Here is a 27577-nt window from a genome sequence, read left to right on the forward strand (position 1 = left end):
CTGCTTTTCCTAGTGGAGTTTATTGTGCGTGCATGTCGTTTTTCAAATGTTTTGCACATTTTTTTTAAGCAATGACTGTCTCATTCCGTCATCATTTTTTATTAAGTTAAATAAATAGTAGGATAATGGATACATTATTACGTTAGATGAAATCCCAAATTACTGGTTAAATGATATTGATGGGGAAAAAAATACAAGGTCATTTAAAACCCCATAGCCTGCCTATCTTTCATAACACCACTGGTGTGCACTCTTATAATGTCGTATACTTTTGCAGGATTTGAAGTTCAGATTTAGAACCAATGCATTAGTGTTTTAAACGTATGTTAGCTAAATGTATTAATAAAATAAGGACCAGATATAAATAAAACATTTACAGAATGATATGCAATGCTTTGTTGATCTGGTGCATGAGGCTGTACATATCTTAACCAGCCACATGATGGAGCTCTTCCAACATGCCAACATGCTTGCAAAAGAAGCAGCATGAACTAATTTCTTCAGGAAATGCAAACCAAATACAGACTCCAGTTTCTCAAACGAATCACCAGAAAATAAATATTTAAATGAAAGGTGCAATTAAGTTACACTGGGTAAGGAAACTGTATCAATAGGCACGAGAAATATTAATAGAAAATAAAAGTAGTTCGAAATGATATGAATGCTCTGTATAAGCACATTTCAGAAACATTTTTCAATAACACATGAGAGAGAGAATTGCATTCGTGTCATGGTTTATTTGAAAGCAATAAAAATAAATCGATACAAAGAAAAAACAATCATACAAATCAAAAGGCTTCGATTGCTCTTGTCCAACCGCTGCCTGTTAACAGTGTATGTTTTAAACAAATTGTTTGGGCTGCGAATATTTGCTCAAGGTCCGTCTGCTGCCAACTCACAAACTCAGATAGTCCACCTGAACCCAACACTGAGATTAGGTTGGATATGTTTGTGCTGTCCAACTGCTCCGAGTCTGAATGTAACTCATCATCAGTTCTCATCCTTTTACATGGCACTAGCTCAAAGTCTGGCAAATAAAACTCTGGGTCAACAATATGATAACTTGTGTCCATCTTTCGCTTTTTAGCGTAGCACTGCGCGCCCTGCGGCTGTTTTGACTGCGCGCAACAGTCTGAGTGGAAGTATCCATTCGTGACAGTAGTCACCACATGCGTGTCCAAGTCCAGGACAGTCTTTTGGTTGGCTTGTGCGTTTTGGATAGGTAACTCCCAGGGGGATTTGTCTGCACAACTCCAACAGGCGTCCGAAACCATGAGGTCAGAGTCACTTGGCGAAAGCATTGCGCAGGCTGATGCGTCTTGGTGCGCCACCTCTGCAGGCTGGCCGTTGTGCTGGTGCGCTCCGCATTGCCAAGTGTCCGACTCAACCCCAGTAAAGTTGCAGTAGAAGTCATCGGACAACTCCGTTAAGCTCCCAGTCAGCTCAAAATATTCTTGCCTTTCACGGACTGCAGCTACATCCTCATATTGATGCGTCCTCTGCGTTTGTAAGTTTTTGCTCACATATAACTGCCTGGCGTTTCTCAGTACGTACGTTACCAGTAAGTTCTTGTGGAGCTTGATGCCTCCTCTCTGCGTCCTGGAGCTTTGGATTTTCCTCAAAGAAATAGAGATCAGATTCTGTGCCTCAAATGCACACTCCATCCTCAACCGGGCCAGCCGTTCTTTTCTCTCAGTCTCTCAAATCGTTTGGTTCTTCACTGAAGAAATACGTGAGGCTTTAGTTGAGATTCCTACTGGATTCGTGTAGACTGTGTCCATAGCTCTCCATGTCTTCCCAGTAGGGGCATGGATTTTCAACTCTCATCTTTCCTTGCCACGCCCTCATGTAGACATTGTCCAATGGGAGGGAGGCGGTGCTTCTGTTATACGCAAATATCACTACTTGCCTCATTCAGAATGCAGGTAGGAGAGGGCATGCTGCATTTCTCTAAATATGTTCTTTAACTCTCAGTGCGGACTAAAATCATCACAAGTATTGTTCATATAGAAAAGAAGAAAGTATAACCTTAGAACAGAAAGAGAGGAGTGGAAAATAATAGAAATTGCAATAGAATAGAACATATTACAGAGAAATATAATAGATTAGAGTAGACAGAGAGTTATAACATTAAGATATAATAATAAGTTATTATATTAGAGTATTATATAATACAGTAGAGAGTATATAATAGAACATCGTTCAGATTAGTAGAATGTAAAAGAGAGTAATATAATGCAAGATATGAGTTATTTCTTAAAATAAATGTGGTAAAGATTAAATTAGAAGAAGCGGCCATCATACAAGAGAAAAATATAAGAAGTAAAAAGGTAGTATACAATACAGACTAGAATAGAACAGAATAGAAAATGATGAGTTGATAGGCCTGTAGTAAATGACTACAGTATAATTATAGACCATACCAAATTGTAAAGAGTTGAATGGAATAGAGAATAACCAGATCAAAAACCTAACGGAGAGTCATAAAACACAGAAGAAGAGAATGGAATATATAGCAGTGAGAGTGTTAGAATTGAATAAAGGCTATGGAACAATATAACACAATAGACAGAAATACAATACAGAAGAGCAGAGAGTGATAGCACAGAACTGAGACATATACAGTACAGTTAATAACAAAAAGTACAGTCAAATACATTGCTAAAATGAGTGTATTAATAGAGCTCTTTTTGTACAAAGATAAAGTAAATCCATAAATGACAGAAAGACCAAATAAAATATGTCACCAACACATCTTAAAACGAAAAGGATATTATAAGTGCAATGAGTATAAACAATAGATAATCAAGAAACCAGCATAATTGCGAACTAGAATGGCAGTTTTGAATCCCAAACTTCAACATTTCAAAACATTTTTCAACTTTCCTCAGATCCCCTGAATGACTGATACATGAAGCAGGCGCCATAGCTCCTGACTGCAATCACTTCACCAATTAACTTCTATACAAAACCTTCTATATACTGTATCGTAATACTATATATGACTGGATACTATGATAAGTAATAAAAGTAATATAATTCTTCAAAAGTAAATATATACGCTCTCAATAACAAGCATAAACCCTAACAACAGAAGATTTTGTTTCATTTCTAAACAATACTAACCAATGTGTACTACAAAAGCCTGTACTATACTGTACTATACTATAACGTTGTACTTTACTAATAAAGATATTTCCTCAAAAGTTAAGTAAATATATACACACTCACTAAGAAGCATAAACCCTTACAATGGAAAATAACATATTGACATTCATTTCTACATATGTTACTATGGTGTACTTTAAAAGCCTTCACTGTACTATATGTACTTTACTATATTATAACGGTTTACTATACTTAGTTAAACAGACATTTCCTCCAAAACCGAAATTAAATATATACATGCAGTACATAGGTTAATGTACAAATACGCAATTATGAATGGGCTGTCTGTACCCGACAATGATGTCATCGGGCCTGCCTCTGATAATAGAAATACTGTCACCGTTCTCAGATGTGTGAGGTAAAAGCTCTTTGTAGACGGATTATCTGTCATCCATGCCCCACATCTGTTTGTGTGTACACACACAGATGGCTGACATCATACTGAACACCTGGATATGACTTTGATTTCCTGCCAGATACGTGAATCAGGAGGACAGCCACTATTATGGTTATCATGCTCTGATAATGGAGTAAATTGGAGTTTGACATGTGTGCTCTCCCTGGAATATGGTTTAAGTGGCTGGGAGCAGATTGATATCCTTTTTTATTGTACAGCAGGGCTACGGTATGCAAGCATTGTATGTTATGCTGTAGCTCAGGAATTTGTATAGAACTGAATGCATTAGAATAATCAAATGCAAGTATCCTTGATTCTATTAAATAATTAGGGGAAGATCAAGTAGATACACTTAATGTAATGATTTACTGTACTGAATTGCTTTTCTCCATGCTGTTATACAACATTTGCAAACAATCACCAATCATCCCTTTGTCCAAGTCACACTGCCTTGACTATACAGTATGTGATTAGGTTTTTGGTTACAAAGATGACATAGTGTAGAAAAGGTAAGTATAGTAAAGAATATTGTAGAACACAAGAGTTTGTATATGACATTTCAAATATAACTGTGAAAATGCTCGCTCTGTCTTTTTCCAATTATAGCAGCAACCTAAATAGAAAACAACTACAAAAATACATATTTGTTACCTTGAGGGCAACAATTATTATGGATGGCTAAATGGCAATGCCAGAGAAGCAAGTGGGGGGGAAAGAAGGTAGGTGCCAAAATGTCAAATTGGAGGAAATTAAACCGTAACAAACAGTTTATTGAGCATCACTGGAGAGAAACCGCAACCTACAATCTGTGAGAGACAGACCCAAAGGTCAGAGCAAATGTCAAATGGACCTAGAATCAGGTATGAAGACACGCACACACTCATGTTGATTTGAGTAATCTTAAAGATCATAAGACAGTGATGGCTTTGCTGGTTTGCAAAAGTACACACAGTATAGTAATACAAATAAAAGAGTTTAGTGTTCTCCTGATTGTTTTGACCTCTATGTGCATAAAGGACACATTGTGAAGAAGTCAAGGTGGCATACTTAGGTTAAATGTTGTGAAAATTGCTCTGTTAGAGGTTTAAACCTGCAATCACAGATACAAGTAATAACAGATGTATTTCTTAGATATCTTTTTTATTAAACTCAAATTGTGCATTCTGCAGTTACTTAAACATGTCATTTTTGCCTTTGGCTCATGATCTGTAATGCCCAAACTCTGATGCTGAAACAGTCTTTGATCATTTAAATGTTCTTGATGCTCTGTTTTTTGTAATATCAAACTTGAGGCTCTTAATCTCTGATATAAATATGGACATCCAAACTCTAGAAAATCTGATGTTCTTTGATTTAACAGCAGTATGTTCTTAATTATTCATTTTCTCTTTGCTGCAATACAATTTACAGCTAACCTTAAACTAAGATGGTGATTTAACTTTAACCTTAACGTCTTAGTGTCCCAGAGGGAGTTAGGTTTTCACAAAGAAACATACAGAAATGCAAAAGACATATACACTTCTATTTTTTATATTAGATAAAGTATGCTACAATTTAGATATCAGATATACTTGAAATTACCAAAGAAGTACCTTTTGAACAATTCTACTTTTTGCGTCATGTTTTTTCCTTCAGATTTCAAAATAATATGGACCATATCAGAAACACCCTCAGAATACCACTGGGTTGAGTTAACAAATAATAAAGTATATGTAAAAAAAGAAAGGAAGGTAGGTATTGCTGTTCTCTAGATACTGCATTATTGATTATAGAGTTCTATATCTTTTGTTGCAGAGCATTCCTGATAGATAAAAGGTGTTTATTTTGCCTCATTTTGACTATTTGAATCTGCAAACGTTTTATTATATTTACCTAAATGTAGCATAATGCTGTATTTACATATTTAAACAATACTTTTCAGAAAACTTGGGAAAGTGTAATTGTTACATATACATTATTTTACTCTATTCAACTATATCACTTTGCAAAGTGTATGCAATTTCACAAAGCATCTTGAGAGGCTTTTTTCTCAGATTAGATTTGTTCTCATACTCTAAACTCCAACCCCCCACACTTAGATACAGCCAACTTTACAATGTCATCCCCATGAGTTATCTAAAATTACCTATGTAAAACATGTTGAGTGTTATATGTCAAAACTAAGTTCAAATCATTTTTAACCTGACTGGTTGAGATTTCTGTTTTGGAAAGGTATGCAAATTAATAGCTTTTTTTATAAAATAATGCCTACTTTGCATATGTACACACAACATTACAAATAAAAGTATTTTTAAATGATACATCCATTAGTTAAACTTTTGATCCTATTTACCTTGGGTGTCTGCGCTTGAGAAAAGATAAAGTAAGTCTTTATTTACACATAAACCAACTGACAAAGGCAAAGCCATTTTAAGACATCGTTAATAATATTAAGGCATATGTGAACCTATTTAAGGTTAAATTGAGTTTATGTACGTAGCACATTTCCTACCTGCACCTTTTTAAGGGCATTAAACTGCCAGCATTGGAAACAGATGTTGTTAATGTCTTTCTCTTGAGACAAATAACTGTGTTAGGAGGAAAAAGAAAACACTGTAACTTTGATATAATTATATTTGGTAGTTTATTATGTTAATTATGGATTTTATGAACTGAAATACACATTAATGATGGAAGATGCCATGTGTAATATGACAAGCAAGGTAGATATTCTCATGTAAAATACATAAGATATAATTATTCATAATATTCAACCTGATGGTAAAGTTACATCACACTACTTGTGTTGATGAAGAATTGTAGGCAAAATGATATATGTGAGTGATCCTACTCAAAGGACTCAATCCACCCATAACCAGCTCCTTAATGACAATAACAAATTGGGAGTTGTAAAAATTGTACTTCAAGCTCTTTTTTTAAATCAATAAATCTATAGTTGTGGAGTTTGTGGATGAGTCCAAACAAAAAGGAATCACCTGCTTAACAAAGAGAAGTCAGTCTTTCTAAAGTGCATCCTCTTAAACACAGAGCTGAGATCTGCAGCTCTGTGGAAGATGCACACAATTACTTCAGAGGCGGGGTGCTTTATTTACATATGCAATATGCATAAGCAAGGTTACTGTGAGGGTGAAATAACCGCGAGATAGAAGGAGAAAAAGAAGGAGGGGTTTGGGATGAGTGTGTGATGTTTGTGTGTGTGTGGTGATGGAGGGAGGGTTTGTGGGGTAGAGGGGGAGGCAGAAAATTGGTGTTATCAATATTTAACCAACCCTTCCAGCATATTTATGGTAGACAATAGAGCAGACCTGCAACTGTCTCATGTGAGTGGAAGTGTATTTATTACAGACTGAAATAGAGGCTGTAAATAGGATGTTCATTGATATATCACCACCACCCTGGCAAGGAATAAGTGAAGAGCCCACCACTTGGTATACTACTGCCAGTTGATTCTTACCAAAATAAACTAACATATTCTATTAATTGCACGTCAAAACCCCTGCATCACAAATATTCATTAGGGGGATATTTCCACATGTGGCAAGCAGATGTATGTAATTCAATCAGTTGGGAAAAAAAGAACTGAAAAAGCTATGAAAAGAGGGAGAAGAAATAAAATGTCTGGAGCTTTTTTTCCCGGACCCATAGGCCTCTCTGAAAATGTTTCCATGTGTTGTGTCTGAGCACACTGAGAGCAAAGAAGGAAAACATTCTCTCCTCCAAACCACATGCAACAGATTCTTTCTGAAGCCAAATAAATCAACTCTGTGTTTCAGATCATGTGACACTTTTTGTGCTTTGTGTTATTCCCAACATATCCTGTTTCAACCCCCATTTCCAACCCGCCCCTATTCCAACACGCACACACACACAAGCATGCGCAAACACATACACAACACATTCAAAGTTTCCATTTCCTGTGCGTAAGATCACCTGTACAGACAGAATGGCGTGCTTCAATGGGACTTGCTCAGGCAGGAAAACAGGAAAGGGAGTTCAAGGGTCTCCAACATGAAATACTCACAAAGTTAGGGAAAACCCGGAGCTCATGGCAGCACTCCAGTTTCTGAAGACAGTAGGTAAAGTTTCAGTCGTACACTTTTTTTTGCTTTAGCACTGCCATCCTGCGCTCCACTTTTGCTTGTACAAAAGAGTTTTTATAGAAGTTTAATAACTGCTAGTTTGAGGACAATAGGCCTACTTCAATTCAGTTAATTGGATCATGCAGCATATGTATAATACAGGGACCATATGCTTACATTTTAAAATTAACAGTTCAATATTTGGAATTTTCTATTCTTTTGGTTTCATGTCAAAAGTTAGTTAAAAAGATCAATACCACTCTAATGATATCTAATGATTGGGAATGCTTTACCCAATAGTTAGCTAAGCTTTGCATGAAGACTAGAACAAGGGGGAAACAAGGCTGTGCCAAAAGTTAAAACAAGACTCACTCAAGAAATAATTAATTGCAGGAAATAGAGAAACACAATTTGGGATTAAATATCACAGTCTGACTGTGCTGTGGCTGTTTTTCAAATGCAAACCTTCAGACTGTAGAGGAAGATGGTCTATTTAAGCAGAACACCAACAAAAACATATCATTTAATGCTGCCATAAATTATCCCTGGAAAGTCTGGGCGTGACTCTTTCAATAAATGCACTTCAGTTACCGCTAACTCTGTGAAGACGTTTTTTTATTTCACTATGACTATGTTCGTCTATTAGCCCTTATTTGCATAGAAGGGGCAGATTTTGCACCAAATGTATGCATATTACCTTATTTAAATGTGTGCAAATAGCACAGTAGCATCGAGACGCTATTTGCTTGGCAGCACAATTAGGAATGCCATTGCGAATGAGACAGGTTATTTTTACATATTAGTGCAGGTTTAGCATCCACAAAATCTGCGTAAAACGTTAGTAAATTTGCACATATGAGTCGACAGCTATACGAGCATCTCTTTGCAATTGTACTTAAAGGTACATCTGTGATTATTCGCCAAATGCTAATATCAACCTGCTTAATTGCTAGCAAAGACAATGCTAACATACTGCATCTATGTTTCGCAAATTTAAGGTAATCTCAGTTTAGCAATCTAGCATGCTTATATTTTCTAATTACACTTTCTAATTATTGTATTTGCTTTAATCAGAACAATAGGCCTACCGCTCTCAACTCTTCAAATCTCATCTACACTGAACAAAAATATAAATGCAACACTTTTGTTTTTGCTCCCATTTTTCATGAGATGAACTCAAAGATCTAAAACATTTTCTATATACACAAAATAACCATTTCTCTTAAATATTGTTCACAAATCTGAAACAATCTGTGATAGTGAGCACTTCTCCTTTGCCGAGATAATCCATCCCACCTCACAGGTGTGGCATATCAAGATGCTGATTAGACAGCATGATTATTGCACAGGTGTGCCTTAGGCTGGCCACAATAAAAGGCCACTCTAAAATGTTCAGTTTTATCACACAGCACAATGCCACAGATGTCGCAAGTTTTGAGGGAGCGTGCAATTGGCATGCTGACAGCAGGAATGTCCACCAGAGCTGTTGCCCGTGAATTGAATGTTCATTTCTCTACCATAAGCCGTCTCCAAAGGCGTTTCAGAGAATTTGGCAGTACATCCAACCGGCCTCACAACCGCAGACCACGTGTAACCACACCAGCCCAGGACCTCCACATCCAGCATGTTCACCTCCAAGATCGTCTGAGACCAGCCACTCGGACAGCTGCTGCAACAATCGGTTTGCATAACCAAAGAATTTCTGCACAAACTGTCAGAAACCGTCTCAGGGAAGCTCATCTGCATGCTCGTCGTCCTCATCGGGGTCTCGACCTGACTCCGGTTCGTCGTCGTAACCGACTTGAGTGGGCGAATGCTCACATTCGATGGCGTCTGGCACGTTGGAGAGGTGTTCTCTTCACGGATGAATCCCGGTTTTCACTGTTCAGGGCAGATGGCAGACAGCGTGTGTGGCGTCGTGTGGGTGAGCGGTTTTCTGATGTCAATGTTGTGAATCGAGTGGCCCATGGTGGTGGTGGGGTTATGGTATGGGCAGGCGTATGTTATGGACGACGAACACAGGTGCATTTTATTGATGGCATTGTGAATGCACAGAGATACCGTGACGAGATCCTGAGGCCCATTGTTGTGCCATTCATCCACGACCATCACCTCATGTTGCAGCATGATAATGCACGGCCCCATGTTGCAAGGATCTGTACACAATTCCTGGAGGCTGAAAACATCCCAGTTCTTGCATGGCCAGCATACTCACCGGACATGTCACCCATTGAGCATGTTTGGGATGCTCTGGATCGGCGTATACGACAGCGTGTTCCAGTTCCTGCCAATATCCAGCAACTTGGCACAGCCATTGAAGAGGAGTGGACCAACATTCCACAGGCCACAATCAACAACCTGATCAACTCTATGCGAAGGAGATGTGTTGCACTGCGTGAGGCAAATGGTGGTCACACCAGATACTGACTGGTTTTCGGACCCCCCCAGACCCCCCCAATAAAGCAAAAATGCACGTTTCAGAGTGGCCTTTTATTGTGGCCAGCCTAAGGCACACCTGTGCAATAATCATGCTGTCTAATCAGCATCTTGATATGCCACACCTGTGAGGTGGGATGGATTATCTCGGCAAAGGAGAAGTGCTCACTATCACAGATTTTTTTTGTGAACAATATTTGAGAGAAATGGTTATTTTGTGTATATAGAAAATGTTTTAGATCTTTGAGTTCACCTCATGAAAAATGGGAGCAAAAACAAAAGTGTTGCGTTTATATTTTTGTTCAGTGTAGTAAAAATGAAGCTGGAACCAGCAGCCACACTGGCTAATTTTAGCATAAAGACTGAAACATGCTAGCTCTGTCCAAAGGTAACAATGTGCCTACCAGCATCTCTACAGTTCACTAATTAACACTTTATATCTGATTTGTAGATTTGTTTAATTTGCACAAAAATCAAATAACAAACAAGCACATAACAAAAAAACATTCAACTTTTATTTTCAACAACCCATATTTTTTTGATATACTTTATTATCTATCCCCCATGTATTTCCTCTAATGCCATCCATAGGTTTTAGTTACCATGTGCCATTGTTACCTTGTAGTTGTTGCTATGTGTGACATGCCATACGGATCAATCGCCCGTTCTCTGTGGGGTAACACACTGTTCCCCTGTGCATCTGACAGCCATCCCCAGCCCATTTACTGTCAAATGGGCTCCGCTCTCTTTGCCTGAGCTCAGATGCAGATTTATGCCAGAGCGATGCCGGTTCTTGCATATTAGATGAAAGCCTTGTTTGCATATACCCGCTCTCTCTCTCCCTCCCTCCTCTACTTCCCCCCTCTTTCTCTCTTCCTTTTTTCTGAGGCGTCACTTTAATATGTATGCAAATGAGCTGCGCTCCACGGGCAGATATGTGTGGAGTCCTGTCCTGCAGTCAGGAGGTGTAGGAGAGATTGTGTTTGTATTTATGAGGCATGGGCCCTGCCGCTCTTGGGAGAGAAAACGCTACGAGTAGTGTGGTGGAGGCTCTGCAGTGCAGGCAGAATGCAGATATGCCAATAACAGAGGTCATGGTTGTCACTAATGATAAGAGGAGACAATTAGACAATAGCATAGCTGTAATGTAACCCCCCCTTACACCCTCTTATATACACACACACACACACACACACACACACACACACACACACACACACACACACACACACACACACACACACACACACACACACACACACACACACACACACACACACACACACACACACACACACACACACACACACACACACACACACACACACACACACACACACACACACACACACACACACACACACACACACACACACACACACACACACACACACAGCGATCGAACAGACTGAGGAGGAGACGATTCTTCTGGAATGTTCTTTCTATTGCAGCCGCTCTTCTTCTCAGCTCTGCTCAACCTGGATGGGGGGTCCTTCGTGATTGGTGTGGGGAAAATACCAATTTATTGATCTCACGCATCACTCAGGGGGGTGAGGATCACTGTCAGAGGCTGAGGCAGAGGAGACAAGGTCAGGTCACCTATATGAGAGAGGCACCCCTAACCCATGTCATCAGTCTGAAGCTCCCCAGACAGGCCTCAAAAGCCTGCGATCAATAATGTTTCAGTAACAGAGGAAATTAAAAGTAAAATGTTACAGCTTCTAGTTTGTTACTGGCATCATCTTTATGTGTTGTCAAACTTCCTGTAACATTAAGTATTACACAACGATAGGAAAATATCTAGTTTTAGATTAAAAAAAGAATTAGTTCAGTGTGTTTTGTAACATTATTTCAGAAGAAATCTCAATGAAAGAAACCATGAAATCCCGCTATTATGTTCAAGACATAATAATATCTTGGCTTAGTGCCAATCAGTGATCTGCTAAGGAAATACACACACAAATCCCCTTCCTCCATCATGAATAAACCATACTGTGTTCTGAGTCATATACCACCCCCACATCCCTCTCTAACCCACTCCCCCTATTCGGAGCTGCGAGAGTAAAAACGCTAATTAACGTGATGGCTAGCTCCAGCTCCTGTCAGCAGCTTGTGGGGGACTCTCACGCAGCCAGGCTCCACTGGTCTCTGGTTTTAGCAGCTCTCTCCCCAGCCGCCATCTCTGGAGGGCCGAGGCCCCTCATTCATATTCAGCCCCAGTCGCAGGAACCTGGAAGCAGCCAGCACCAGCACCACCTCCACCCTCTCCACAACCCCCTCAGTGTCTATCACCAGACCCCCATTCCAGCTCACCTCCTGTCAATGCTTGATCCCCAGTACTGCGGGTAAAGGACGCCCGCAAAACTCACCCATACCTCACCCACATACACACAAACACATGTATCCTATTTTCTCAAACTAGAATCCAATTGGAACACAAACTGAAAAACTCCATTTAGGAGATGTGGGAGCTAGAAACTCCATCTAGGAGATGACACAACCCAACTGATGGGTTGAATCACCCAACGGTGGCGAGAGAGAAAAAGATAGAGGGAGGGAGGGAGGCAGGGAGGGAGAGAGGGGAGCTGCGTGCCTTGGTGGACTAGCTCTGTAACCATGACAACACAGCCGGGAGAGCAAGAAACAGGAACATACAGAATCTGTTTCTGCTGAGACTTGCACATGTGGCAGAGTACTGCTTTTCCTCCGAGAAGAAGAGAAGGGGAGGTGTGTGTGTGTGTGTGTGTGTGTAGGCCCTTGTGAAACATACATGCCTGCTGCCTCTCCAACCAAACTCACTCGCCTGCCCTAGTCACAGAGTGAGTCACAGCATAAAAGACATTATGGTTGAAACTGAAGCACACAACCCAGTGTTTAGTGGCAGCCTTTTTTCTTCTTTCCCTTCTCAGCTACTGAATACGGTGAGGTGGAGGCTGGGATTCGGTACGAAGAGGAAAAGATAAAATATAAAAGGAAAGAAAGAGCAACACATTTTCTCCACAGCCGCTGTGTTCCTGCCTATTTTCTCTTCCCTTCTGCCTATCTTTTCTCTTTCCTCTTGCTCCCGCTTTCTACAGGCTCAGTCTAACCTCCCCCTCCCCTTTCCTCAAGGGAATAAAGGTCGTAACGCAAATGATTACTCAAACCCGAGTTGCCATAGAAACGCAGTCATGTGACTAGAGCAGGCATGCATAGACCACAACAAAGAGGTGGATCAGGAACCAGCGCTGGGAAGAGCTGTAGCTCGCCTTACTGGTGCCTCAGTGCATTTCACTCAAATTCAAGCTTTTAAAAATAGGCGAGCAGCATGAAACGCAAGGGGGAGAGAAGCAGAAAAACCGACACTCTAAAGAGCTGGGAAGAGAGGCTGTAATGAATCTAGGCTGTAACACTGCAGTGTGCCATATATTCTAACATTCACTAGCATACTAAGGGTGTGTCCTATTCATCATGTCCTTCTTGAGGCAGAGCTCAGGCGCCAGTTGTCTGGAATTTCTGTGAAATGGCGTCAGTTGTAGAAATGTGGAGGGTGGTGGATTTGTGTGCTTCTAAAATAGGAGTATGGAACCGTAACTTTTTTCGGCGTGCTCCACTTCAATTATTCCTCCTCAAAGCTCAAAGAGCAGGAGCAGCTTTTTGTCTGTGTGTAGCAGTAAGGTTACTTGTTGGAGCAGTTCTACTTCCAACTAGATTTGGGAAAACCTAAGATTTGAGAAAAGCTACGCATTTAGAAAAACACATTTAGGAAGAGATGTAAAAGAGAAAAGTAGACAGGAAAGTAGGGTAACTGTTGAAGGATCTCTCCATTTTCCAACAAGTAACTCATTTAAAGTTGACATATTTTTCCTTAAAGGCTATCTTTCAAACAAAAAGCCAGAACACTTTAAAGAATGAAGCCAAATGAGTAAAAGCTGCTGAGCGTTGTGCTCAGCAGTCGGTATGTCAGTCTGAAGGAGGAACACCTGGAGCAGAATGAGAAGGTGGCCTGCCCCAACAGGACTGTTATCCTGCATCCAATCCACCCCCACTGAGATTAGTCCTACGCCCTGGATGAACCCGGCAACCTGTGACCATCTCAGAGACCAACAGACAGATACACAGAGTCAAATCTTCACATTTAATAGTGCGAGGGAAAAACAACAATATTGTTATGGGAGATACATTTGCTGTATGGAAGCCAGCTAAAGTGCAGACTACTATTGCCTTGCTTTTATTCATGTTAGCATTAACAGCCACTCATTTAGCTGAGCTCCATCAACGCTAGCAGAGCAGTAGGACGGGTTACATTTTCTGGTGATGAAGTCACCACATCTGCGGTTATGAACACTGTGTGTGTCAATGTCTACGCTTTTTCTTTTGCTCTCTCCCACACACACACACACACACACACACACACACACACACACACACACACACATCTGAATTCAGGCTTGCCTTCACACACCAGAAAACACTTACAGCACGAAGATGTATGGGCAAACACTTAAATACCCAATCTAAAAGGGGTGTGAGTGTTACCCCCCCCCCCTACCCCTCACTGACTGCTGGGCCTTTCCGTCCAAAGTCCACCTCTGCTCCCATGAGGTTTCATGCAGCAGCTGAGTGTTCAGTGAAGTCTGCAATCATCCCGTGTCTAGACGATGTCTACTGGTAGACAATGTATACTGAAAGACAAGGAGATGCACACTGCACAGGCTCAATGTATAAAAGAGAAGTCCCGGGATAGACCACGATGTGCTTGAGTTGGTGACGCAGTGGTTAATAACAATGTTTAGAGCCAGACTGGGAACTCAGCCAACAAGCACCACCATGAATACAAAAAAAGCAGCAATATTTTAGAAACAGTTATTGTCCAAATTTAAAAAGAAAAAGATGTCTCTTCATGTTTCAGGCTCATTGTTACATTCCAAGTGCTTTTTTTGAATTGATATCAATACAATAACTTTTGGTTGGTGTATCATTCAAAACATCTTATATGCGTGTGCCATTAAATGTCCTTTTTTTCTAAAGTTAAGTCAAAGAGTTTATCATCAATACTGCTGGAGCTGGCAATGACGTCAGGGACTTCTTAAGACCAAGAAGAATTCGAAATAAACAACACTTGTTTATAACAGAAAATGGTTATCTAAAAAAATGCTATGTAGTTAAGAGAAGAATTTCAAATAAAAAGGGGAACATATCAAGAATGTTATATAAGGTTTTCATTTAAGTATCACTTTTTTTTTTTACCATAAACTAGAAGTATTGTTTTAATAATCAATGATTTGCAGTGAAATGCCCTTAAATGGATACTGTTAATTAATAATGGAGTATGTTAATATACAACTTTGTAGTAGACATGAGTTTATTCTTGGAATCTTAGTTTTAAACGACTTCTCTGTATGACGAGAGGATTTGAAGAAAATAACAAGAACTACAGTAGAAGCAGAAAAGCACAGAAGCGAGAGATACAATGGGTTGCAGGGAAAGAAAAGGCTCTGAGAGAACGAGCAGGTGTGGTAGGAAAGACCCATGGGCTTCAGGGAGAGAATAGATCAATAACTAATTTCAGTACCGAGCTTCACTCGCGCTGTTTTCCAATAAATGCTGGACTGCCTCAGCCCTCCCCCACTATCTCTATCACCTTCTACAAGCAGGGATTGGACTCAGTGGAAGAAGGCTGTTTCCCCCCCGCCGTAGTGATTGTTGGTTGGATGGATTATGTTCCTACAGCTAGTGTATTGTATAAATGTAATCCAACGTTGCCATTTCCATGTGTCCTCCATGAGTGCTCCCACAACCACTCCACATATGCAGTCTCTGTAACTTTTTTTTCTTCTCACTGCTCTGCCTCCTGCAACCCCCTCCCAACCTCCTCCCTCTCTCTCCCTCCCTCGTTCGACCAGGGCCAGTGTTGAGGTTTTGTCAAGAGATTCAGTCAGACAGGAGAGTGAAGCGTGTGTCATGCAGGGCTGCTGCTGCTGCTGCTGAGGCTCTTCTCCTCAGAGGCTGTGACCTAGATAACCAAGAGGAGCTGGAGCGCTTGCAAGCCTTGGAGCCACTCCAGCTTCAGCAATGTCAGGAAGGGGTTAGTTGTGTAACACAATGTCCTATTTAGTTTGCTCACACACACAGAGACATGGACGCAAACACATATGTACCCTGTAGTATTTCCGCATTACAGGGGTGTGTTTCTTTTAGAAGCCGTCTGTTTATTAGCAAAGACGGGATGTGCAGATTGGGGTTTGTGCATATGAGGAAGCAAAAAAAAAAAAAAAGAGGAAAGGGCCCCTGAATTCATCTGAATTTAAACATTAGCATTAAGAATGCTTGGTAAAACTTTCCAGGCCAGCAGCCACTGCAGACACATTATGTCACAGTGGAACAATGTCAAAACATCTACAGGCTTCCTGCAGTGTTGGAGCGTTATATTCCTTTTTTTGTTGCATTCACTCAACTGATGTTTGGTGTATGAACATGCTAAATATATATAGCAACAATTACTTCCCTATAACCAGGCAGCCAGTGAGTGTGAGGCACTATCAGCGCTGCACTGTCACTATCTGGTGGTCAGCTACAAACAGTTACATGTTGACAGCCATAACAAAAATAATGTCAAACTGATATTTGTGTGCAGCTGTCAGGACTCTGATGGGGAGAAACCCGACTGATTTATTGGTTCATTTTTATATTTAAGCGAGAATATTCACAAATTCCACAATACACCATCATCATGTTGAGGAGATGAAATATAGATGGAGCCTACTGCGCTCGCTGGAGCAACTTAAACATGCTGCTCTGTGAATGGTTACATCTGTGACCCTAACATCTGAGCTGAGAGAGCAACATTGCCATCTGGTGGACTTTATTGTGTATTGCCGCTGCCTAAACTCACTGATATGACTGACTTCACTGTGTGGCAGTTTAATCAGAACATTTAGTTGTTTATTTGACATAACTTTGTGTCTTGAAGTAAACATACACTGGTTGTCTGGTCATTTGGCAGAGAAAACTATAATAAGATTTAAAATAAAGGCCTCAATGGTGACCAGTACTTTTATACAACTACTACGGGCCTTTTCAGTCCTTCAATTTAGATTTTCAGGTAGAACACGAATTATTGGTAGCTTATATTGTCAGCGCTGGCTAAGTTGGGGCTTGAAGCAGTCCCAGCCGGGCTTAGGGATTGGCTCAGGAAGAATAAAGTCTTTCAGTTTGTCCGGTAATGGCAAAGCTTTCACTCTGTCTTCCAGGGGCCCAGGCTGTAGGTGGCTCCTTATAAACGCCCGACAAAAGCTTTGCAGAGCAGGAGGGTTCGCTTCATGCTCTTCTACGCGGCTGTGCAGGTCCTTGAGAGCCTGAGCGTAGGGGTGAGGGTCCCGACCGGGCACAGGGAGCTTCACTTCCACATGCAACGCGATGAGGTCAACCTTCGCTAAGTCGAGCAACACCTCAGCTTGCTCCAGCAGCTCGGAGGCGTGACTTTTATCGGGGCATTGCTGCAGGGCTGTGTGGAGCCGCTGGAAAAGGAGGCTGTACCCTGACCAACAAGAGTCGCCGTGATGGGAGCAAACCAAAGACGCTCCGCTCCGGATTAACAGCACCGCCAGAGGGAAGAGCAGGTCGAAGTGCTCCAGGCTCGTCTGCGTCAGGGTGGGCATCACCGAGGACTTGCCGTCCGCATTCAGACAGGAGCTGGGGTCCACACCGTGGGACAAAAGTAGCTGTGTGGCTTTCAAGCAAAAGTTACCCATCTCAGCAGCGTCCTCCGCGGTGGCCTCCAGAGCCTCCGTGACCACAAACACCAGCAAGGACAAAGCCGTTTCGCCGTCTAAAGAAGCCGCATTCACGTCAGCGCCTGCAGAGAAGTTCAAATTAAATTCAAATAATGAGCCAATTTGACAATAAACTATATTTATTGATGATCATTTCTACAAATTAGTAATTGATTAGGCCCTTTATGAAAACACAAAAACAAAACTACAGAGCATTGACTGGTTTTAAATTGAGCCTTTGCTGCCTACATGAAAGGCTACTCTAGACATACATGTATAGTAGGCCTACTTCTATAAGGTTTGGTAACTTTCAAGACAGATCATAATTAGAAAGAATGAATGAGAAGGAATAGTACAAATCAAGGCAGTAGAGAATGACATAGCTTGACCAATAGTCTGTAGTGTTGCTTTCTTTAAATTAAGATTATTTTATAACAGATTGGCTTGTTGTGATTCTTTACTCATACTGTAGAATCACGTATACTGTAAAGCAGCTATTGCAGCTTCTTAAACAAAACATCAAATAACAGGACCGGGCATCTCAATCAATATTAAACAAAGAAAAGCAGGATATCTTCATATTTGAGAGGCTCAAACAGTATTTATGGCCATGATATGAACGACAAACTTTTATTTTAAAATATAAATAGAATTTTTTGTTTATTGATCAACTTCATAGCTCTGGATGACTTCCAACAGTTGTGATAAACTGGCTTTTAATACAATCCCCAATGTGCTGCTTTTTTATGCTGGTGTTCACTGCTTGTAAATACTAATAAAGCAGATTGATGACACCACTACACTGCCTATGAAGACGTGAAAGACTTTGACTCCTAAACCTCCCGCAGTTAAAAGTCTTGTCTGTCAGTCAGTCAGTCGCTTCACACCGGAATCACAGAGTTAGTTCTGCTCCATTTTCGATAACAACTCTATGTACATATTTAAACCTGACAACCCCTGAGTTTACTTTGATCTCAAAATGCATACAGGTGGGCAGGTATGCATACTAACACAATTTCCTGAATGTAGTGGTTTGAGTGCGATTCTGTTTGAAAGTGGACAAGAAGGCAAAGTGAAGATGAAGGCTGTTTCACAGTCAGTACCTCTCTGAAGAAGAAGCTCAATGTTCTCTGTGTTGAGCACAGTGAGTCCGTCGCTGCTTGCAAAGGCATGGAGCAAAGGGGTTTTTCCTTTAGGGACGAAACCAAAACAATCAGGTGTTAGAATGAACCAACCAGTGAAAGGATAAATATCTTGGAATAAGGCCAGGCAATGTACCATGTTTATCCCTTGCATTGACATCAGCACCGAGCTCCAGAAGGACGAGCAAGCAGGGTAGCCTCTCCAACTCCTCACTGGCCAGATCCAAAGGACTGCTCTCATGGATCTACCAAGTTACATTTATATTACACACACAATGCTACAGAAAGATAAACATGAGAACAAAAGAGGACATAAATCATTCAGAGTTGCCTCACCCTGTCTCTCTTTTCAACGTCTGCTCCGTGCCTGACCAGCAGCCTCACCATGTCTGGTTTGTTCCTCAAAACTGCCATATGGAGAGGGTTATAGTAGGACACTGGGTCTGGATAGAAAAACAGAAATGAATATTAAACAAATGGAGTCTTTATCACATTAAGATTTCGGACAACGCTACATTTTCTTTAAAAAGGCATGATGGCCAATTTGCCGCAACCCAATTCATGTTTATAGGATCTGGTTAAAGGGTGTTTTCAGTACTTCCTTGTGTTGTATTTATTTACTTAGAGCTTCAGATGCAGCATATGTGTTGACTAACTGGTGGCTGAGTGTTTTCTCAAGCTGTTGTTGTCAGACTCTTCCCCGCTGTTGCTTGCCGCAATCCAGTATAAAATCAGATTACAAACCAAAGTTTATTCTAAGCTTTACATTGAACAGAACAGCCCCCTGTGCCTGATTGTAAATACTACTACATGTATCTATATATTACTGACCAGATTATTAAGGGTTAAAACAAGCTTGGGTCCGTCCATCTAGTTAATACGGTTTATTTTTGGCTGATTTGAAAGCTGTAGTCATTATTAATATGGTAGATTTTCATGTTCCTAACACGAATACTGCTGATACTACTTCCTGAGCTCTTTGTGACATCGAAAAACATAAATATAAATATTATAAGCCTTAAAGTGCTGCATGAACACTAACAATGTATTATTATTTTTGCTTGACCAAACGAACCTGTCTAGTAACTAGCTTTACTATCATAAGCTTTTGCTACAGGCCTCTCAGATAGTTTGCACACACTATTTTGAAACATCAAGGCATGACAAACACAAAGAATAGAGAAGCTTGAACATAGTTGCATGCTATGTGGGAGAATGTGTCAGTGTTAACTTTCTGGAAAAAGGCATTCAATACATGTAAAAGATGAATGAAGCAGCCTCTGCCAGGAACCCTAATTATGTCCCAGGGGAAAGACATGCTTGCCACCACCAGAGGTCACCACAGCAGAGTCTGACACCCTGGCAGATTCTGTCACAGCCGTAAGACATGCAGCACTTTCCACTGCAATTTGCAAAAGGGAGACTTTTTCTCTTCAGTGTATATGGACAATAACTTGCTCAATTTTAAACATGCAATCCTTGTGTAAGATTGAAAATGGCAGGGCCACTTAGGTCCCACACTTCTTACATTTTCTCTAATTCAGGTTGTTGTGCATTTGACAAAGACTCCCGATCACCTATTAAAACTGTAGCAAGATGAAAGCTATTGTAGCTACTAGCCAAAAAAGCTAAAATAATAATATAACACTTCATTGTTAGATCAAGTCTGAAATGTCTCTTGCACCACAGCAGCAAAATATATACCTTGTGTTACAGAAACAAGTCCTAGAGATGTCTAGTGACAATAAGGCACTTAATTTGCCAAGAGGAAAACAATTGATTTAAGTTTAAAATAATAAAAATGAACACTCATATATAACTTGTCACAGTAAGAGAAGTGTGATTAGGATTAGTGTGCCCTTATAGTGTTGTTTAGGGTTATCTGGCTGGCTACTCCTATGTATGTGCCATTTTATTGTGTACAATTAATTTACGAGATAGCTTACCCTCAAAGTTTAGTTCAGCTCCGTATCGTAGAAGGATTTCAGCGGCGTCGACCAGTCCGTGCTCTGCTACCTTAGAGAGAGAACAGCTGATGCCTTCCACAAACACTTCTGACTGGGACTCTCGCTCCAGAAGCTCCGCCAGAGAGCTACAAGGAGCGGACTCTCCCTCAGGGCTTCTGACTCTGAACACAAGAGCAGAAAGGTGTACCATTTCATCAAAACTGTATGCAATGTCACCAGATCAACTATACATTGTGTACTGGCAGAGGTTATAACAATATAGCTGGAGAAGAACAAACTGACACACACTTGAACATTTCAAAGAACTACCTTTTTCTGTTATGCATCAGAAATGAGGATACATTGGATTTAACCTTAATAATCTGTTTCACAAAAGGCTTTGAGAAAGAACTCAATGAACATACTGGAAATAAAATGTGCACAACAAATATAACTTTTTTTTCTGGTCCTCCCCCCTCTAGCATATATTTTTCTTATAAATAAAATATTAGGTCATCGTCATCAGCGACATGTTTGTCTTGTTAATTTGTTTGCTTTTTGTTTTTTTACAAAACAATCAGAAAGAAATTACTTTTACAATTACAAGAAATAACAACAAATGGGATTTTACAGGTCCTGTTCATAACCATTAATGATTTGACTCCTAAATAATACTTTCAGTTTAGATAGACTTGTACAATATTTCAGTGCATAATTACAGTTATTCCACAGACTAACACCTTTTGATGAGATGCAATGAAGTTTGGCATTTGTTCGTACGGGTGGTTTTTTGAAAATGCAGTTTCCTCTCAACATGTACATGCTTTCTCTCCGTGTGAAAAGTCCTTGGATATTATGAGGTAATTGTTGATTTGGGGCTTTGAACATAATTTGAATAGTTTTATAGTCAACCAGGTCTTCTAGTTTTAGTGTTTTTAGTTTGATGAACAATTGATTTGTTGGTTCTCTGTACGTAGTTTTATGTATAACTCGTATGGCTCTTTTTTGCAGGATGAAGATAGGATGTGTATTTGTTTTATATGTGTTCCCCCAAACTTCCACACAATACAGTAAGTATGAAGGAGCAGTACAGCATAAACAAAGAAGCTTGATTAATTAGGTATTTGGCTTTATTCAGAATTGCTATTGATTTGGATATTTTGGCTTTGATATAGCTTGTATGTGGTTTCCAACTTAATTTATTGTCTATGATTACTCCAAGGAATTTTATTTCCGATACTCTTTCTAATTGGACGCCATTTATAGTGAGTTGCTTCTCTGTATTGGTCGATCGATTCCCAAATATTATGAGTTTGGTTTTGCTTGCGTTCAATGTTAATTTATTTTGGTCAAACCAGATCTTCATCCTGCTCAGTTCCTTCTCCATTGTGACCAATAGCTGTTCTAAATCGTCCCCACAGCAGAGTAGACTTGTGTCGTCTGCAAAAAGAATGGTTTTAATAGTTTTTGATACTTCACATATATTGTTAATATACAGAATAAATAGTAATGGCCCCAAGACTGAGCCCTGAGGTACCCCACATGTAACCTGCAGTAGTTGTGATGTATGGCTTTGTAGTTCAACATACTGTTCCCTGTTATGTAGGTAGCTGGATAGCCATGATAGTGCAACACCTCTAATGCCATATCTCTGTAGTTTTTGTATTAATAATTCATGGTCAACCGTGTCAAATGCTTTTTTAAGGTCCAGAAATATCCCTATTGCATATTCTTTCTTTTCTATTGCCTTAGTAATGTATTCCATAAATTCTATAACTGCAAATTATGTAGTTCTGTTTGCTCTGAAACCATATTGTTGTTCATAGAGTATGTTATGTTTGGTGATGAAGTCATTTAGTCTTGTATAGTAGATTTTTTCCAGTATTTTAGAAAACTGTGAGAGCAATGAAATTGGTCTATAGTTTGACAGTACATGTTTATCTCCAGATTTATGTATGGGTATGAATTTAGCAGTTTTCATTTTATTTGGAAATACACCGGTTTGTATTGACTGATTACAGATGTGAGTTAGTGGTTTGGCTATACATTCAATAATGTTTTTAACTGTATACATGTCAATATCATGACAGTCTGTAGACCTTTTACTCTTAAGTTTTTTAACTGTGTCAATAATTTCATTTTCATCAGTCCCTTTTAAGAATATAGTTTCCTTCACATATATATCTTTACTTTCAACACCATCACTACAACCAGTATTTGGAATTTCCCCAGCTAGATAAGGACCAACATTGACAAAGTACTTATTGAAATCTTCAGCAACTGAGGTCATGTCATAAATTACTGTATCGTTTTTTGACAGAAAACTGTTTGAGTATTGTGCCTTTCCATTTCTAATAATGGTATTTAATACATTCCATGTGTTTTTAATGATATTTCTGTTATCCTCCAATAATTTGTTGTAATGATCCATTTTGCTACATCGCATTATCTTTGTTAGTTTGTTTTTGTATGTCTTGTATTTTTGTTCAGCCTCTACTGATCCATTCTTTAAGAAGTCTTTATATCATTCATTTTTCATTTTACATGCATTTAATATTCCCTTAGTGATCCATGGTTTTTCAGCATATTTTTGTTTCACTATTTTCTTTACACAAGGACAATGTTTATCACCTTTCAACACAAGGCAATTCAAAGTGCTTTACAAAAATGAAAGACATTAAGAAAATGGCATTTAAAAACAGTCATTTAAAAGCAAAGATAATAAAAATAAACTTTAAAAGAAAAATACATGAATAAAAGTTACAGTGCAGTTTAAGATGTGAATAGTTCAATTAAAAGCAGCGGCAAAAAGAAAAGTCTGGATTTAAAAGTAGTAAGAGTTGTAGCGGACCTGGAGGTTTCTGGGAGTTTGTTCCAGATGTTTGGAGCATAATAACTGAACGCTGCTTTACCATGTTTAGTTCTGACTCTGGGGACAGAAAGCTGACCCGTCCCTGAAGACCTGAGAGATCTGGATGGTTCATAATTTAGCAGGAGGTCAGAAATGTATTTTGGGCCTAAACCATTCAAAGCTTTATAAACCAGCAGCAGTATTTTAAAATCTATTCTTTGACACACAGGAAGCCAGTGTAAAGACTTCAGAACAGGAGTGATGTGATCCACTTTCTTAGTGTTAGTGAGGACTCGAGCAGCGGCGTTCTGAATCAGCTGCAGCTTCCTAATAGATTTTTTAGTGAGACCTGTGAAGACACCATTACAGTAGTCCAGTCTACTGAAGATAAAAGCATGGACAAGTTTTTCCAAATCCTGCTGTGACTTTAGTCTTTTAATCCTAGATATGTTCTTTAGGTGATAGTAGGCTGATTTAGTAATTGTTTTAATGTGACTGTTGAAACTCAGGTCAGAGTCCATGACTACACCTAGATTTCTGGCTTTATCTGTTGTTTTGAACATTGCAGACTGAAGCACAGCGCTAACTTTTATACGTTCTGCCTTGGCTCCAAAAACCATTACCTCAGTTTTATTTTTGTTTAATTGGAGAAAGTTCTGACACATCCAGTCATTGATTTGTTCAATGCACTTACTCAGCATAGTCTCCTGGTGAAATGGTTATGTAAATGTGGGTATCATCCGCACAGCTATGGTAACTTATGTTGTTGTTTTTCATTATCTGAGCCAGTGGTTCATGAACAGTAAGGCCGAGGCTATATACAGGACGGTCCTGTACACAACGCCAAATGGCTATATACAGGACCGTCCTGTACACAGCTCTCTGAAATGGCTATATACAGGACGGTCCTGCACAGAAGCCCTGAAATGGCTATATACAGGACGGTCCTGTATATAAGGTCTCTGAAATGGCTATATACAGGACGGTCCTGTATATAAGGTCTCTGAAATGGCTATATACAGGACCGTCCTGTATATAGCCATTTCAGAGAGCTGTTTACAGGACGGTCCTGTATATAGCCATTTCGGAGCTTGTATACAGGACGGTCCTGTAGATAGCCATTTCAGAGGGCTGTATACAGGACGGTCCTGTATATAGTCATTTGGCGTTGTGTACAGTAACGTTTTTTTTCTTTTTAGCAAATTACAATAAAATACTCTGACAATTAATTCAGGGTGGTATCCCATGATCTGGGTAATCTTGAATATCCTCACAACAAGTGACTTGAAAAAGCAGTGTGGGTTGAAAAGGTAGAAAAGTAAAAAAAAAAATGGGGCAAGGATATGTCATTATCATGAAAGAACAGACTCACAACATGTTGCAATTTGTTTTTAACACTTTCATCCTCAGCCTCAGGATTTAGGAGTCATTATTTGATTGTGTTTTACTTAAAAGGATGTTTACTACAAAACCACTGTCCTATTTGTGATGCAATAAATACCATTTGTGATTCCAGTAAGTTTTAAGCATATTTTCTATATAATAACCAACTACTTTGGTCAGGATAATCGTGAAAACAAATGTTTATATCGTCCTCTGCCTACAACTATTTATAAATAATATACATATGGTGGCTTCAGCTTTACCTGTCCTCGTGACTTCCGCCTCCTTCCAGCAGTCCGACTGCACTCATGACAGCGTCCACGAGCGGCTTGTACTCATATATGATCCTGCGAAACCCATGGAGGAAAGGCATAGCTCCTCCGCTCAACACTGTTTAGTAAGTCAATACCTAAAAAACAAAGTACAACAGTTAAGTCATATAAGGGACTTCATTTTGTATAGAGTCTCTTAACGTTTTGTTGAGCAGACACATGTATTGGTTGGAAATAGGACACAATTTAAACTAATTTTCTACTTTAGACACGTTGCCACTATGTGCATAGCATTTAATCGTCACCTTCTCAAAAAGTTATATTCTAGCTAGCTAACTTAGCATGCACATGTTAAACGTCACAGTCACTGCTAGCATTGGTAGCTACATTAAATGCATCGCTCATATTTTCTAAATCATGAATGAAATGATCTAAATTGTAAGAAACTCACTGATAACGTTACTCCCGCCGGGTCGTTTCCCTTAGTTCATAACAGGAAGCCCTTGTCCCGCACGCCCACATGGGTCCGACAGTGTTTTTAGTCCCCCTTGAAGCTAAAAGTGCAACAAAGGTTCCACTTCACGCTCTGTCCTCAAACAATGGCGAATATTTTCTCCACTAAACGAACACTGACAAGTTAACTGATGAATGAAGAGAAGACTAAATGAGGAACAAAAGATACATCTGCAGTGTTACTCCAGTTTTTATTAAATAATGAGAGACATTGGGAAGCGGATGGTATTTTATTTTTTGTGAACAAATTGACCCTTGAGCTCCAGGTTGTGAGTAGTTTTTCAGCTATTCTAATAATAATAATAATTTCAATTTATATAGCGCCTTTCACGAAACCCAAGGACGCTTTACAATGGGAAGAACGCGTTATATAATAGAGTCCCTATTCCGAGTATTTGGGCAGAACATGTAGGCGTTGCTGCTTTGGGTGGTTTGTGTTTGCTAAGATGACACTGCTCTCATGAGGGCTTTCATCAATATGATATAGGTGATAGCCTCCTTCCTGCAGTCCAACCACAATGGCTAATCTTTCCTGCACTAAACGAAATATGTCCAGTTTACTGCTTAAAAAAGAGGTAGATGAATAAATGAAGAAGAAAGCTGGGCTGTATCTGCAGTTTTTATTAAATAATAAGGGATTGGGAAGCGAATGGTAATTTCTATTTCGTGAACAATATAGTTTCTAATTGAACCTTGAGCACCAGGTTGTGAGTAGTTTTTCTTTCAAGTTTATCAGCTATTTTAATCAAAAGGAACATCTTAATATGATAATAGATTTGATAGAACAAGTATTTAGATAGAACATATACACCGCCCATGGTCAGAACTAGTAACGGTGGGATGTTTATGTGTGCCTATCATTTAAATTGTGGTGATAAGCTTGGGTAATTGCAAATAATATCTCAGGACACTGCCCAGAGACGTTAAAAAATGTTTTCCCTCCAAACAACCATCCCAATTGTTAACTGTACATATGTCAGTCCCTTGTAAGTAATTCTTCAAGTCGATCGGCAAGTTTAATCTTTAAAATCTATTTATGTCAAGTGTCGCAGATTATACTTCCCTTTTGTGTCTGACATGTTCTGTCATGAAATAATAACCAACATTTTTTTAATTGTGTGTACTTTTTCAGAGATCAAGTCATTGATTAGCATTTCAATTTTTTTCTTTCTGAGAAAAATGTGACTAGGAAAATATTTTAGCTCCGACACATCACTTCCTTTGTCCATATGGCACATTAGTCTAAAACGGCAGCTTTCAGATTGATTTTTGACTACTCCATTTTGCTGACAGCATCTGGTTGGTAACAGTCACCTTTGTCCTGTTTAGCAAGCAATCCCCTGCTGTGTCTGGCTTTGGTGACAGATGGCTCGCTTTGAGAGATGTGGAGGAGTGCTTTCTAACTAAATATGTAATTTTAACATATCTGTGAGTTTGATTTTCAACACAGCATATGTTAAGTGCATTTTAACATAACATATGTTGTTGCTAACACACTACTGAAGAAGAAACATTAGTTCAAATCACTTTTATTTAATATTTTTTAAGAGTGTGTGACCTCAAATACAAAATTATATGAAAACAAAGAGGATAAGTAAAATAAAGGTTGTGTTTGCAGCACTTCATGTGAAGCTGA

The 27577-nt window shown here is 39.5% G+C and overlaps 2 protein-coding genes across 2 annotated transcripts; both read right to left on the minus strand.

The window, feature by feature from the left end:
- Positions 1–717: 717 nt before the first annotated feature.
- LOC117543968 (immediate early response gene 5-like protein) lies at positions 718–1804 on the minus strand. The gene has a single exon (XM_034212667.1). It carries the CDS (start codon positions 1662–1664, stop codon positions 789–791), a length of 876 nt encoding a protein of 291 aa, XP_034068558.1. The 5' UTR covers positions 1665–1804; the 3' UTR covers positions 718–788.
- A 12379-nt stretch (positions 1805–14183) lies between these two features.
- asb6 (ankyrin repeat and SOCS box containing 6) lies at positions 14184–25982 on the minus strand. The gene is made up of 7 exons (XM_034212727.1): positions 25880–25982; positions 25420–25565; positions 20923–21104; positions 19313–19419; positions 19113–19221; positions 18938–19024; positions 14184–17917 (listed from the first exon to the last, which is right to left on the minus strand). Exons 2-7 carry the CDS (start codon positions 25527–25529, stop codon positions 17196–17198), a joined length of 1317 nt encoding a protein of 438 aa, XP_034068618.1. The 5' UTR covers positions 25530–25565; positions 25880–25982; the 3' UTR covers positions 14184–17195.
- Between the last annotated feature and the right edge of the window lie 1595 nt (positions 25983–27577).

This window comes from Gymnodraco acuticeps, unplaced genomic scaffold (assembly GCF_902827175.1).
Source record: "Gymnodraco acuticeps unplaced genomic scaffold, fGymAcu1.1, whole genome shotgun sequence".
NCBI classification, from domain to species: Eukaryota; Metazoa; Chordata; class Actinopteri; order Perciformes; family Bathydraconidae; genus Gymnodraco; species Gymnodraco acuticeps.